The sequence below is a fragment of the Neoarius graeffei genome, chromosome 24 (genome assembly GCF_027579695.1).
Source record: "Neoarius graeffei isolate fNeoGra1 chromosome 24, fNeoGra1.pri, whole genome shotgun sequence".
In the NCBI taxonomy this organism is placed as follows: Eukaryota; Metazoa; Chordata; class Actinopteri; order Siluriformes; family Ariidae; genus Neoarius; species Neoarius graeffei.
Window position 1 is genome coordinate 57,432,489 of NC_083592.1, and position 15,950 is coordinate 57,448,438.

At 43.1% G+C, this 15,950-nt stretch overlaps 1 protein-coding gene across 3 annotated transcripts in view; it reads right to left on the reverse strand.

Moving 5' to 3' along the window:
• erlin2 (ER lipid raft associated 2) overlaps positions 1–15,950 on the reverse strand; it is a 63,670-nt gene that overhangs the window by 13,241 nt on the left and 34,479 nt on the right. For all 3 annotated transcript variants that reach the window (XR_009651458.1, XM_060907522.1, XM_060907521.1), the window contains exons 9-10: positions 7,181–7,272; positions 7,008–7,097 (exon numbers count right to left, since the gene is read on the reverse strand). Coding sequence is in view for 2 of the 3 variants with exons in the window: in XM_060907522.1 (XP_060763505.1) it covers positions 7,008–7,097; positions 7,181–7,272 (182 nt within the window). In the remaining variant the exon portion in view is untranslated. The remainder of the gene's footprint in view (positions 1–7,007; positions 7,098–7,180; positions 7,273–15,950) is intronic.

A 15,950-nucleotide genomic window follows, 5' to 3' on the forward strand; every position in this document is an offset into this window, starting at 1 on the left:
GTGAATCCTTTCATCATGACACACCTTCAGCTTGTTCAGTGTGCTTAGTGCAGGATGTTTAGTCATTCTTCCTCTGTCGCTAGCGATAGCTTTGTGATAAGTGATTAGTTAGCTCTCTGACAGAGAAGATTACAGTTTTAGAAGTGCGTATCCAGACTCGAGAGAAGGCTAGCGAGAATGAGAACAGTGTAGTTTCTGCAGGGGAAAGTCTGGATGCCCTAGGTGGAGTTAACAATTCCCCCAACTCCGGCATTAGAGCCCTCACAGTGGGGCGAATGGGTGACAACTCTGCGGCATAAGCGTAGAGCCAAAGCTACCACTGAGGCTCGCCCACGGAAGCACCACTCCTCTCCGCTTCACGTGTTGAATGGGTTTGCCCTCCTCAGTGATGCACCCGTTGAGAAACCTGAAAGAGCTCTGGTTATAGGGGACTATCATACGGCACGTGAAATTAGCTAGGCCTTTGGAGGCACCAGCAGCTTCAGTCAAGTGTATACTGGGAGCCAGGGCGCTAGACATAGCAAGTAATCTTAGGATCCTAGGCAAGCACAGGTTCTCAAAGATAGTTATCCACGTAGGAGCTAATGATATACGCCTTTGTTAGTCTGAGGTTACTAAGAGTAACTTTGTAGAGGTGTTTAAATTAGCGAAGGCGATGTCAGATGCTGTAGTATGCTCTGGCCCCATCCCAATGTGGCGTGGCGATGTAGCTTACAGCAGGTTATGGTTGCTGAACTGCTGGCTGTCCAGGTGGTGCTCTGAAAACAGTGTGGGCTTTATAGATAATTGGGCTAATTTTGAAGGCACTGCTGGCCTGTTAGGGCGGGACGGTATCCATCCCACTCGGGAAGGTGCTGCTCTCATTTCTTGCAGCATAGGTCATAGTCTCAGAACAGGCCTACTGAATTTCTGACAATCCAGAGCCAAGGCCAGGGAGCAGACGAACAGGCTAAACCGACTGCCTGCTAGCTGCACAGAGTCGTCACTCAGGGCCCACTACATTGAGACTGTGTCTGTTCCCGGAGCTCAACAAAAAAGTAGAAATACTCAGTTTGTTCCAGTAACCTAAATCAATATAAAATTAGATCATACTGACTGTACAGCTGCTGACAACACCTTTGATCTAAAGGTGGGGCTATTAAATATTAGATCTCTTACATCTAAAGCGCTAATGGTTAACGAACTCATTACTGATCAGGAGTTTAATGTACTTTGTTTAACTGAAACATGGATTAAGCCAAATGAATATATAGCATTAAATGAAGCGAGTCCTCCTGGATACAGTTATATACACCAGCCTCGTCTAACTGGCAGAGGAGGCGGCGGCGCGGTTATTTATAATGACTTAATCTCTTCCCCAAGTCCTGTGCTATTGCTGCTTTGGCCTCTTTGATTGTTGGACCATCTTCTTCTTCCTGTACCATAGCTTTGAGAATTAAGGCTACATCCACACGACAACGAGATTTTTTTTTTTTTTAAGCGGGTAAATTTAAAAAAAAAAAAAAAAACCGCGTCCACATGGGCAACGGATCAGTAAAATATCAGGTACATATGGCAACAATGCAACGCTTGCTGAAAACGATGCAATACACATGCCACACCTCTACGTGCACTGTAAGACGGTCCCATCAGAGACACCAGAACAATAGAAGTAGGACGCATGCGCATAAACCCCTTCTTCTACCCGGCATGAATGAGTGCTGCTTGTTCTAGTCATGTGGTTGTGACATCATAAACAAATCCGTTCTACTCATCCAGACGACTTCGCAACGGCGCCGTTGCCAGATTTTTTCACTCTGGAACCCGTTCTCAAAAAATATCATTTTGGGGCACCCAAAACGCCGGTGCCGTGTGGACGCCAGGCCGAAACGATAAATTTTATTGGATTCACCTGAATCCGTTGCCATGTGGACAGGGTCTCAGTTCCTTCAGAGGGAGAATCATTGAGGAGGTGGGGGTGGTTTCACTGCTCATAAGTGTTGTCACTGTTTTCAGTGGTTTCAGGAGTTTAATGAGTTGTTCTGCCAGTCCTTGCTCCTCATCACTCAGTGCCATGTTCTTGTTGGACTTCAGATCTTTGTCCAACAAAGCAGAGTAGATGGCAGCCTGCTGTTCAACATATCTTTCCAACATGTGTTGTATTCCATCTAGTCGTGACATCTTGGATTAATTTGTGGTTTGGCAGATTTAACATCTCTTGTTTTACAGTCAGTCCATGTGGGCTGTGGTGCTTTTGTGAAAAAAACCTCAACTTTTCTTATCTTCCCGAGGAGGCGGGACACACTGTTGATTGACACTGCCTTCTTAGCTGCGAGGTTTACAACGTGAGCAAAGCAGCCAATTTGTGGTCTCAGTCCAGCCATCTCATGAACAGCATTTACAATATTGGCTGTGTTCTCTGTGGTCACTGGAATGGTCATATTAGGCCTTTCTAACTTCCACTCAGTCACAGTATTTTTTAGTTCATCTGCCAAGTGCGCGCTAGTATGGCTTTCATAAAGAGGACGAGTTTGCAGTCCGGCGCTCTTCAGTTCCCAGTCCGAGATATAATGCACGGTAACGGTGAGGTAACTCTCTGTTGCCCGAGATGTCCAGCTATCGGTGGTCAGCGCGAGGCTTTGTGTATTAGCCAAGTCTTGCTCAATACATTTGCACGCTGTTTCATAAAGGCCAGGCATTATAGTGTTGGTGAAATGCGTGCGGGAGGGCAGCGTGTAACGTGAATCAACAGTTTATCAGGTACCGAAATCCCACGCCTCCAACGGAAGAAAACGGCTGCAGATCTTTACGCCAACCGCGTGGCTTGTGTGTTTGTGTTTTTCTGAGCTGCTGCTATACTTTTGTTGAAAGGCATTTGAGAGAGACTGCCGTTTTTTATTGGGGTTACCTGCTCGAATGATCTGCTTCCAGAAAGAGATATATTGGGGTGGTGGCGTCTGAGGTGACTAGCCATGTTAGACGCTTTTCCCGCGGAGTATGGAAGGTGGGTCAAACAATGCTTGCAGACAGTCTTACTTCTGTTTACCGTTTTCACTCTGTCCTCATTATAGTCAGCTGCAAATCTGAAATGTTTCCACACCGCAGATGTGTGTGAAGCCGGAGCATCTTCATAACTCTTCCTCTCGTCAGCGGTCGCCATGACCGAGTTTCTCGCCGTAGCAAACTTTTGGCTTAGCTCAGTATCACAGCAGAGGGGACAGGATAATCCTATGATTGGCTATTAATTGTAGCAGGGAGGGGTTCTCTGCTGTGAGTAGCTTGTTATGCTGAAGCAAGCACACGGAGTGAGACACATTCTAATGCAAAAATATTAATAATAGTAATAAAAAGAACCGCGGTTAAAAGGCGTATTGAACTGTGTAGGGCGTACCGTACGGGTTTAAACCGAGTATTGTTGCATCCCTAGTGTCTACATACAGTGGGGCAAAAAAGTATTTAGTCAGCCACCAATTGTGCAAGTTCTCTCACTTAAAAAGATGAGAGAGGCCTGTAATTTTCATCACAGGTACACTTCAACTATGAGAGACAGAATGGGGGGAAAGAATCCAGGAAATCACATTGTAGGATTTTTAATGAATTAATTGGTAAATTCCTCAGTAAAATAAGTATTTGGTCACCTACAAACAAGCAGGATTTCTGGCTCTCACAGACCTGTAATTTCTTCTTTAAGAGGCTCCTCTGCCCTCCACTCGTTACCTGTATTAAATGGCACCTGTTTGAAGTCGTTATCAGTATAAAAGACACCTGTCCACAACCTCAAACAGTCACACTCCAAACTCCACTATGGCCAAGACCAAAGAGCTGTCAAAGGACACCAGAAACAAAATTGTAGACCTGCACCAGGCTGGGAAGACTGAATCTGCAATAGGTAAGCAGCTTGGTGTGAAGAAATCAACTGTGGGAGCAATTATTAGAAAATGGAAGACATACAAGACCACTGATAATCTCCCTCGATCTGGGGCTCCACGCAAGATCTCACCCCGTGGGGTCAAAATGATCACAAGAACGGTGAGCAAAAATCCCAGAACCACACGGGGGGACCTAGTGAATGACCTGCAGAGAGCTGGGACCAAAGTAACAAAGGCTACCATCAGTAACACTACGCCGCCAGGGACTCAAATCCTGCAGTGCCAGACGTGTCCCCCTGCTTAAGCCAGTACATGTCCAGGCCCGTCTGAAGTTTGCTAGAGAGCATTTGGATGATCCAGAAGAGGATTGGGAGAATGTCATATGGTCAGATGAAACCAAAATAGAACTTTTTGGTAAAAACTCAACTTGTGTTTGGAGGAGAAAGAATGCTGAGTTGCATCCAAAGAACACCATACCTACTGTGAAGCATGGGGGTGGAAACATCATGCTTTGGGGCTGTTTTTCTGCAAAGGGACCAGGACGACTGATCCGTGTAAAGGAAAGAATGAATGGGGCCATGTATCGTGAGATTTTGAGTGAAAACCTCCTTCCATCAGCAAGGGCATTGAAGATGAAACGTGGCTGGGTCTTTCAGCATGACAATGATCCCAAACACACCACCCGGGCAACGAAGGAGTGGCTTCGTAAGAAGCATTTCAAGGTCCTGGAGTGGCCTAGCCAGTCTCCAGATCTCAACCCCACAGAAAATCTTTGGAGGGAGTTGAAAGTCCGTGTTGCCCAGCGACAGCCCCAAAACATCACTGCTCTAGAGGAGATCTGCATGGAGGAATGGGCCAAAATACCAGCAACAGTGTGTGAAAACCTTGTGAAGACTTACAGAAAACGTTTGACCTCTGTCATTGCCAACAAAGGGTATATAAAGTATTGAGATGAACTTTTGTTATTGACCAAATACTTATTTTCCACCATAATTTGCAAATAAATTCTTTAAAAATCAGACAGACAATGTGATTTTCTGGATTTTTTTTTCTCATTCTGTCTCTCATAGTTGAAGTGTACCTATGATGAAAATTACAGGCCTCTCTCATCTTTTTAAGTGGGAGAACTTGCACAATTGGTGACTGACTAAATACTTTTTTGCCCCACTGTATACATCACATCACACAAATAAATATACACACACGTATCTAGTGCTTTTAGTCAGTTAAAATTATAATAAAAAGATAAATCCAGTGTCCTCAGAGAAAAAGATCCCTTTCTCATGACACTGATATTATATAAACATTGTCCAGCCTTACTACTGAAGGACTCCTAAATGAAACATTGTGCTGGAAGTAGGACGTGATTATGCTCTTTCTTGTGGGCAGAGCCTGATAAGCAGGGCTCTGTGCACCCTCTGAGTAAAGAGCACACAGTGGCTAATTGTGCCCATGGCTGACGGAGCATCCTGCCAGACACTGAGAAGAGGGAAAATTCCGGGAAAAGAATCTGGATGACAGGGACGAAGTCCAAATAAGCAGCTCTCTCTATTAGTCCTCGTTTCCTCCAAAAAGCCCCTTTTTTTGTAAAGGCCCAGTTACTAAGGAACCCAATGGGGGACAGCTGAATGGAATAAATTCAACATCTTGAACACAGTTAAGCCACACAACCACACAACGAGCACAAGGGCTCCAAGTGAAACATTTACATTTCAGTCAGAGAGCAAAATGAAAAATCCATAAACTCAATTCTTTTAAACATCAGCACACTTGTGTTTATTAATATCTTCAGGCCATGCACGTGTTTATTTATGCAGAGGAGCTCAAAACTTCCGGTTTCAGCCTTTTCCCGGATTCGCTATTTTCAGTAACTCTGGGAAACAGTGGGAAAACATTATGGGTTTGTTTTGTTTTTTCTGGGAAAGTCACAATGCTGGCGGCACGGTGGTGTAGTGGTTAGCGCTGTCGCCTCACAGCAAGAAGGTCCTGGGTTCGAGCCCCGGGGCCGGCGAGGGCCTTTCTGTGTGGAGTTTGCATGTTCTCCCCGTGTCCGCGTGGGTTTCCTCCGGGTGCTCCGGTTTCCCCCACAGTCCAAAGACATGCAGGTTAGGTTAACTGGTGACTCTAAATTGAGCGTAGGTGTGAATGTGAGTGTGAATGGTTGTCTGTGTCTATGTGTCAGCCCTGTGATGACCTGGCGACTTGTCCAGGGTGAACCCCGCCTTTCACCCGTAGTCAGCTGGGATAGGCTCCAGCTCGCCTGCGACCCTGTAGAAGGATAAAGCGGCTACAGATAATGAGATGAGTGACAATGCTTTGTACCCACAGTGGCTTTGTAAGATATCCTAGTAGTAGAGTAGCCAATCAGAGCGTGCGATTGCTTATATCCAGTGAATGTGGATAGAATAAAAATGTATATACACAAATAAAACCCGGAATACGTGGTTCTGATAAACATCATAAAAGTAACATTGCTTCCTAACGCTGCTTCATAAGTGTGTTAATATAAAGGTAAACCTCCTTCATTAACCATATCATATAAATGTCTTTATACCACATCGTTATGAATTCTCCATTCTGATTGGTCAGGTGGTGTTGATTCATTTGCAGGTTTACATTAACGCGCTCTTTCTAATATGTTATTTCTATACGAACAGCTCACTCAGAGTGACTTGTATGGCAGACGCACCGCTAACTAAACTAATTTTTTAATTAACATTTATTTAATGTTTACTGAAGGAGTCTCCAGCATCAGCGGTAAAGCTGTCGTGAAGCTTTCTGGTATCTTCAGGACAGTTTACGCTTCATGATTTCTCTCTAACATAAGCTGTGGTTTTCTTTTTGTCTTGTTAACTTCAAAAGGGAAAAAAAAGGTTGTGAGGGAACGAGTGTTTATAGCTGCTATAACGCGAGTGACCGGTCACTATAAACTGATCAAGCATGATACTCTGTTCATTAATGAATTAAAATTGTAATGGTTGGTGAACTGCTGTGGCGGAAGAGGAATAAAGCACTTCAGGAAGCGCTGTGATAGGAAACTAAATCAACCTGGTTGTGGTAACAAGAACTCCGCTTCATCACACCAGCCTGCCGTTGATTATTTTACTGTAACTGCACCACACAGAGGGTTTTATTCTATAAAAGTGACTCGCTACGTACCCTCGATCTCGGAGATCTTTTTCTCAGTCTTCTTCTCCATCACCTTCTGTCCAAATTTGATTTCGGCCACCTGAGCGATCTTTTCTGCCTCTAAAAAACACACCCACACCAAAAAAAAAAAAAGTTATGCATATCATCATAAATAAACCACTCTGAGTGACAGCTCTGCTCACCAATCACAGCTCGTTTCCTCTCAGTCTCCGCCTCCTTCTCCACCACCTTCTGTGTCTGTGCGGCGATCAGCAGCTTGGTTCTCTCCGTTTCCCTGACACACACACACGATTTTTGTGGATTAAATAAAATGAATAATACAGCCCTCCCTGCTCCACAGTGGTATAGATGACTTGCAACCACGTGACCAAAACGTGCTACATCATGAGCGTCCACCATGATGGTGGATTCACAAAGCAACCATGATGGCAGCCACTGAAAGCGTGTCGTCTGTAAACAATGCTAAATTCTCAGTATTACCACAATTTGAATTGTCAAGCGAAGATAGAGGTGTGGTTTTGACAGATTTCTTTTTTTTTAAAGTCACTTTTCTGAAGATAAGACACTTCTACCGACCATCGAGTACGAATACAGGTCATTTTGTCCAAAACCTTTTTCAGACGCACTATCAATTATTTTATATTTCAGGTATTTATTTGTTCAGAAAGAGGAGGAATTCTCAATGAAATTTAACCGAAGCGAGACACATTTTTGTAAAGCAAAGGAGTGCCCGAGTATGGATCACATTAAATCGTTAGGTGCCAAGCTGCGCTCTCGCGGGGCTTCGTTCGCGAATCCTGGGCTGAGGTGCGGACCTACTGACCCGAGACCATGCCCTTTCCAAGGAGGAGGCTTAGAGGGAGGTGCCTGTAAAATTTGGCTTCGCCGTGAGCTCCCCTGGCCGAGTTATTCATTTTTAAAAGGCGGCTGGATCACATTAAATCTTTAGGCGCTGAGCAGCGCCCTCACGGGGCTTTCGTTCGCAAACACCGGAATGCCTGAAATATAAAATAGATTGATAGTGTGCATGAAAAAAAGCTTTGGGCGGAATGTCTTAAGTATCGGACGAAATTGTCAATGGATGAAGTGTCCTGATCTCCTCGCCGTACTAAGCCTCAGAGTTTCCTTGCCCTCTTTCCGAATCATGGATGAAATTCTAAAAAAAAATAGAAACGTGCCATGGTCACAAGTACTGTTGTGACCACAACCATATACAGGACAAAGATATGGCATAGCTCAGTGGTTCTCAAATTGGGGGGCATGGACACTCGGTGAGTGGGGCGTGTGGTCACAGATCACTCAGTGGCAAATGCCAGGGGCTGGTTTACAGTTGCACCAACAAATAAATATCTTCGTCTTCAGTCCAACCAATGAAAATGGAGAGAGGAGTTATTTGAATCTCAGCAAGGAACTTTTATAGACACACCTCAAGTGCATAAGAGATCACAGACATCAGAGAAACAACTGTGCAATCGAGGCAGGCTCGTAACACTGCAGCTTTCATATCGCCTACTATTAGCTTTTCAATTACCTTTTACCAACAGCCTTTTTAAAAGGCTATATCCTTGCATATATAGCTAGCCTTCCAGCACTGCTATTGCAGAAATAATTTAAACAAAGTCTAAGGTAGAGATGAAAGTGGAGCAAAGAAAAAAACCCTGAAAGTCAAACTAAGATTTGGTGGGGGGGGACATCCCCCGAAAATATTTTAATAACATAACACGCAAAACCCTGCATTCTCATGCATTTTAGTACTTATTTTCACTAAAACAAGTTATAACTTTTAAGCCTTTTTCTTTCATGTACATTAATGATTAACATGTCAAAAATATCAAATTTAATTCCCCTAGTTAACAAGTAATTTTCAGGAGTGCATTTAGAAAACGTGGTGATTTTCCTGCTACACAGTTCAGTACTTTGAAAAAAAAAAAAATCAGACAGTTGAAGATAAACTCAGCAAAATCCCCAAACAGTGCTGTTAAACAGGAAAGGTCTGTTAGAGTTTCTAAAGCTTTCAGGTTTCAATGTTGGGGACGTTGAGCCTCGTTTATCAATCTTTTAGTAGAGTTGTGCGTTTGCAGAAGCTAAAGTGAACTAAACATTTCCAATTCAGATTTATGCGAGTTGAAGTCAATTGTTTACATTAGTTCGTATTGTCTGTAAATTTAAACACACCAATGAACACCAAATTTCTCATATAAATCAGGGGCGTAGGGTGTGTGTGGGTGTGTCACACACTGACTGGCAGCCTGAGTGCATTATGTAACAAAAAATTCCCATTGCTAGTTTTAGGCAGCTTAGAAACCGGCTCTTCCATTACTGCTGTTTCTTCCACGTATTCTTGATGATGTGTTCTAGAAACGGCACTGAAACTTGGCTTCGAAACCACATAATGCAACTTTGATTTTGGGGGGGGGGGGGGGGACAAAAAAAAAAGTATTCATACCCCTTGAACTTTTGCACATTTTTCCACCTTACAACCACGAACTTAAGTTTTTTATTGAGATTTTATGTGATAGACCAACACAGAGTAGCACATAACTGAAGTGAAACGAAAATGATAAATGGTCTTCAAAATTTTAAACAAATAAAAATCTGAAAAATGTGGTGTGCATTAGTATTCAGCCCCCCTGCGTCAATACTTTGTAGAGCCACCTTTTGCTGCAATTACAGCTGCAAGTCTTTTGTGGTATGTCTCTACCAGCTTTGCACATCTAGACACTGAAATGTTTGCCCATTCTTCTTTGAAAAATAGCTCAAGCTCAGCCAGATTGGATGGAGAGCGTCTGTGAACAGCAATTTCAAGTCTTGCCACAGATGCTCAATGGGATTTAGGTCTGGACTTTGACTGGGCCATTCTAACACATGAATATTCTTTGATCTAAACCATTCCATTGTAGCTCTGGCTGTATGTTTAGGGTCATTGTCTTGCTGGAAGGTGAATCTCCTTCCCAGTCTCAAGTCTTTTGCAGCCTCCAACAGGTTTTCTTCCAGGATTGCCCTGTATTTAGCTCCATCCAGCTTCCCATCAACTCTGACCAGCTTCCCTGTCCCTGCTGAAGAAAAGCATCCCCATAGCATGATGCTGCCACCACCATGTTTCACAGTGGGGATGGTGTGTGCAGGGTGATGAGCAGTGTTAGTTTTCCGCCACACATAGCGCTTTGCATTTAGGCCAAAAAGTTCAACTTTGGTCTCATCTGACCAAAGCACCTTCTTCCACATGTTTGCTGTGTCCCCTACATGGCTTCTTATGCCTGTCTTTCAACAATGGCTTTCTTCTTGCCACTCTTCCAAAAAGGCCAGATTTGTGGAGTGTACGACTTATAGTTGTCCTGTGCACAGATTCTCCCACCTGAGCTGTGGATTTCTGCAGCTCCTCCAGAGTGATCATGGGCCTCTTGGCTGCTTCTCTGACCAGTGCTCTCCTTGCTCGCTCTGTCAGTTTAGGTGGACGGCCATGTCTTGGTAGGTTTGCAGTTGTGCCATACTTTTTCCATTTTTGAATGATGGATTGAACAGTGCTTCTTGAGATGTTCAGAGCTTGGGATATTTTTTTATAACCTAACCCTGCTTTAAACTTCTCCAGAACTTTATCCCTGACCTGTCTGGTGAGTTCTTTGGTCTTCATGATGCTGTTTGTTCTTCAGTGTTCTCTAACAAACCACTGAGGCCTTCACAGAACAAGTGTATTTATGCTGAGAGTAAATCACACACAGTAGGACTCTATTAACTAATTAGATGACTTCTGAAGGCAATTGATTGCACTGGATTGTATTTAGAGGTATCAGAGTACAGGGGGCTGAATACTAATGCACACCACGTTTTTCAGATTTTTATTTGTTTAAAATTTTGAAGACCATTTATCATTTTCGTTTCACTTCACAATTATGTGCTACTCTGTGTTGGTCTATCACAAGTTTTTTATTGAGATTTTATAAGTTCATGGTTGTAAGGTGGAAAAATGTGAAAAAGTTCAAAGGGTATGAATACTTCCGCAAGGCACTGATTTTTATATACATCACGTCGAAAGGAGGAGGAAAGTTTTGCTTGTTTTGACACGGCGAGTTATTAACAAGAGAAAATACTCATAATTCGCAACTAAAAAAGACTGCAGCTACACTGGCAGCTTGAACATGCTTTCTAGTGCGATTGTGTTGCGCTTGCGCAGAACGGTGTCAGTCCTGCGCGCCTTAGCACGTGCACCTGAAGGCGTGCGCGCCTAACGAGCTCCGGCATGCGCGCCGTTAAGAAAACACCCGTCTTTAAATCAGTGAACTATGTTTGGGCTATTTAAGGACCGCGCCCATGCAAGGACGATGCGAAGTATTACGCCGCGTCTAGGAACGCGAAAAATCCGAAAAATAAATCTCTCTCCATTCGGAAAACTGGAGATTTTCAAGAGTTGTGTCAAATATCCGGATTTCCGGGTCATTAGCGGAAAAAATCCGGAGGAAAATCTAAAAATCCGGAATTCTGGGAAAATCCGGAACACTTTCATGACTCTTAAAAAGACTATTTCAGCCCTCTTTTCTCACTTTAAAACTCCATTTAAATCCAATCTTACCATCTCTCTTTCCTACTCATCAACCTACCATTTCTCCTCTCTTTAATCCTTCTCCTACTTTTTTCTCCCTTTCCTCCACTTTTTCTTCGATTAAAAATTGTAAGGTCCAACACCGTATCACAGTTGATTATATTTTAACTTAATTACATTAAGCACGGTTTGTAGATTGCTCATTTTAGCGGAGCAAAATTACATGATCATCACGAGGCACTTGCAACTTAAAAAAAAAAAAAAAACCCCGACGCTCTTCCAGTCTGTGCTTCAACAGGCAGTTCAGATGATCAGTTACATTAAGTCGCGTTTATTTGGGGTCCTCTGTCAGAAAATGGGTTCTGGGCATGAACAGCTGCTCTTGCACACAGAGGTTCACTGACTTCCCAGAGGGAGTGTGTTATAGTGCTTGTATGAGCTACGAGAAGAGGTGGTGAAGTTGTTTTTGACTAAAAGCAATTCAGAACTGGCCAAACACCTCCATGATTCCCTTCCTTGTTGTATTTGGTCGACATAGTTGACCGACTGAAAAGCTTGAATCGGTCTTTGCAAGGCCGAGATTCCAATGTGTTGGTCCTTGCTGACAAAGTGGATGCATTCATCCAAAAACTTGCCCTCTGGCATCACCACAATTACTGGAAACTGTGACGTTCCCCAGCCTCGCAGACTTCATCGCTGAGGCACGCGGCAGTGGTTTCTCTATTTTTCAATCAGCTGCAGATCACCCGTCTGGGCTTAAGCAGCAGTTAGTTTCTTATTTCAAGGAGGACTGCTGGGCATTTTCATGGGTTCGGGACCCATTTGTTTGCACCGCAAACGATTTGTCACTGCAAATGCGAGAGCAGCTTATTGAGCTGAAGCGTGACAACAGGCTGAAGCACTTTTTTTTGCACCTGTTCTCTTGCGTCCTTCTGGGTAACACTGATGCAGGAGCGCGCACACACACACACACACCTCTGTGACGCTGCCTTAAAAACTCTCCTACCTTTCATGTCAACATACTTGTGTGAGGTAGGCTTCTTAAAACTGACCGCACTAAGTACTGCAATCGCACACAGATTAAGGAGGACCTGAGGCTGTGTTTAACTAAAATTGAGCCAAGAATTCGAGAACTCTGCCAAACAAAGCAGGCTCATGTATCACATTGATTAAAAAAAAAAAAAAAAAAGTTTACTAGATGTGCATCTTGGCCCAATGAAGAACTTAAATTTTGGATGTGATCCAGAAACTTTTAAAAGGATATAGGGCAAAATTGAACATTTTCAGTCTCAGACTGTGTTGTCTAACACTAATACACTATTTAAAAAAAAAAAAAAAAAAAACAGTAATCACTTGCTATTTTTGGGGGGGGGGGGGGGGGGGGAGGGGGGGGGGCCCTCAAAGTACACTTACTACAGTTAGGGGGGCCCAGATCGCAAATATTTGAGAACCCCTGGCATAGCTAAAAGAATGCTTAAAGCAGTGGGGGGGGGGGGGGGGGGGGGGGGGGGAGTTGCGCACACGCAGCTGTTTTGTATAGAATGTCATTTGACCTCGCATTTGTATATCCATCAACATCGCCGACATCCAGGTTTCCATTTTGCTTTGACGTCACTTGCAAGTCAAGGATAGTCCAATTTGCCTTAAAGCCAATTCAATGATATGCAAGGAATTAATTTTACAAAAATTATGCCCTTACAGAAAAATAATCAATGATCGGGAGGCGTGATGACGGAGTGACCCATTATCTCCTGGAAGTTGATTGTTTTCCAATAACAGCACACCCCGAAGTGTTTTATTCCTCTTACACCACAGCAAATTTTCCAACGATTACAATTTCTATTTATTACATCATACTATTTATTTATCTGCTTATAGTTACATTTTATCATCATAGAACATCTCTGAAACCAGTTAGTTCCTGTTCTCACTTACAACAGCTATAAACAGTGCTGTGGGAATATAGATACAGTGGTGCTTGAAAGTTTGTGAACCCTTTAGAATTTTCTATATTTCTGCATAAATATGACCTAAAACATCATCAGATTTTCACACAAGTCCTAAAAGTAGATAAAGAGAACCCAGTTAAACAAATGAGACCAAAATATTATACTTGGTCATTTATTTATTGAGGAAAATGATCCAATATTACATATCTGTGAGTGGCAAAAGTATGTGACCCTTTGCTTTCAGTATCTGGTGTGACCCCCTTGTGCAGCAATAACTGCAACTAAACGTTTGCGGTAACTGTTAATCAGTCCTGCACACCGGCTTGGAGGAATTTTAGCCCGTTCCTCCGTACAGAACAGCTTCAACTCTGGGATGTTGGTGGGTTTCCTCACATGAACTGCTCGCTTCAGGTCCTTCCACAACATTTCCATTGGATTAAGGTCAGGACTTTGACTTGGCCATTCCAAAACATTAACTTTATTCTTCTTTAACCATTCTTTGGTAGAACGACTTGTGTGCTTAGGGTCGTTGTCTTGCTGCATGACCCACCTTCTCTTGAGATTCAGTTCATGGACAGATGTCCTGACATTTTCCTTTAGAATTCACTGGTATAATTCAGAATTCATTGTTCCATCAATGATGGCAAGCCGTCCTGGCCCAGATGCAGCAAAACAGGCTCAAACCATGATACTACCACCACCATGTTTCACAGATGGGATAAGGTTCTTATGCTGGAATGCAGTGTTTTCCTTTCTCCAAACATAACGCTTCTCATTTAAACCAAAAAGTTCTATTTTGGTCTCATCCGTCCACAAAACATTTTTCCAATAGCCTTCTGGCTTGTCCACATGATCTTTAGCAAACTGCAGACAAGCAGCAATGTTCTTTTTGGAGAGCAGTGGCTTTCTCCTTGCAACCCTGCCATGCACACCATTGTTGTTCAGTGTTCTCCTGATGGTGGACTCATGAACATTAACAGTAGCCAATGCGAGAGAGGCCTTCAGTTGCTTAGAAGTTACCCTGGGGTCCTTTGTGACCTCGCTGACTATTACATAGCGAGGTAATAGTGTTGTGAAGATCAGACTTTGATAGATCCCTGTTCTTTAAATAAAACAGGGTGCCCACTCACACCTGATTGTCATCCCATTGAAAACACCTGACTAATTTCACCTTCAAATTAACTGCTAATCCTAGAGGTTCACATACTTTTGCCACTCACAGATATGTAATATTTGATCATTTTCCTCAACAAATAAATGACCAAGTATAATATTTTTGTCTCATTTGTTTAACTGGGTTCTCTTTATCTACTTTTAGGACTTGTGTGAAAATCTGATTATGTTTTAGGTCATATTTATGCAGAAATATAGAAAATTCTAAAGGGTTCACAAACTTTCAAGCACCACTGTATAATTAGTCAGCGCCTAAAAGTGGAGCTCCTGATGAGTTTATGAGCAAAACATTTCCAAAGGACACAATTCCCCTGAATAGAATATAGCACCATGACTGAACCATTGAATCGTGTCGTGTTTTTCACCTCAATAAATCACTGCATTGTCTCGTGACAGACATATCACAGTTACGATACATATTTGTTCCTTTCTTTGATCACTGCATGCCATGCATCAGAAACACCAGCACATTTATCATGGTGCAACTGAGTTTGACTGACTATATGGTTATTACTGTACAGTTACGATCAAATATCAAACTTGAAATCTGATTTCATCTGCCACATCCACAGGCAGCACCATTAATCTCCCTGCACCTGTTCCTGATTAGAGCTCAATCACAGCGCAGACATTTATTTAAGGACTCAGAGTAACAGTTTGCGAAAGCCTTGTATTTTGTGTCCCCTTTCTGGTTTTGACCCCGTTTGTGTTTTTGGACTGAGTATTGTATTCCCTCTGATGTCCTGTCTGTGCCTCACTCAGACTCTGATTTTGGATCCGTTTGTGAGCGTGTTTTCAATAAAAAACTCCTCCTGCAATTACATCCATCTATCACACTTCCGACACAAACTGTCAACTGTCCAAGTAAGTGGACTAAAAACATAATTCATTTTATATCAAGTGGTCATGAATGTTTTCTGTAAATGTGTTATTTCTAAAAAGCAGATTAAAAATCAATCTCTCTGGCCGTCAATCACTGCGGACTATGACTGGAGGGGAGCCCGTTTGGCATACAAGGCGAGGTGAAGGGTCTCTCTTAAAAGGGGAGTAATACGTGAGCGCAACTTACAGCTTTCCCCTCGCTAGTCAACCCCACTTTCCAGAGGTGTATGCTGTTTCAGCTGACGGGGCTCTGGCTTTGGGCGGGTATCAGGCGCCCCAAGTAATCAAACCCGATACCGCTGCCTTGCGGTTAGGTTTTCTGAACCAAAGGCTAAGGGTGAGGTCCCTGACAGAAACCCCAAAGTCTGCAGCAGCAGGTCAGTGGATGGTTGCAGACGGCATGTTTCAGAA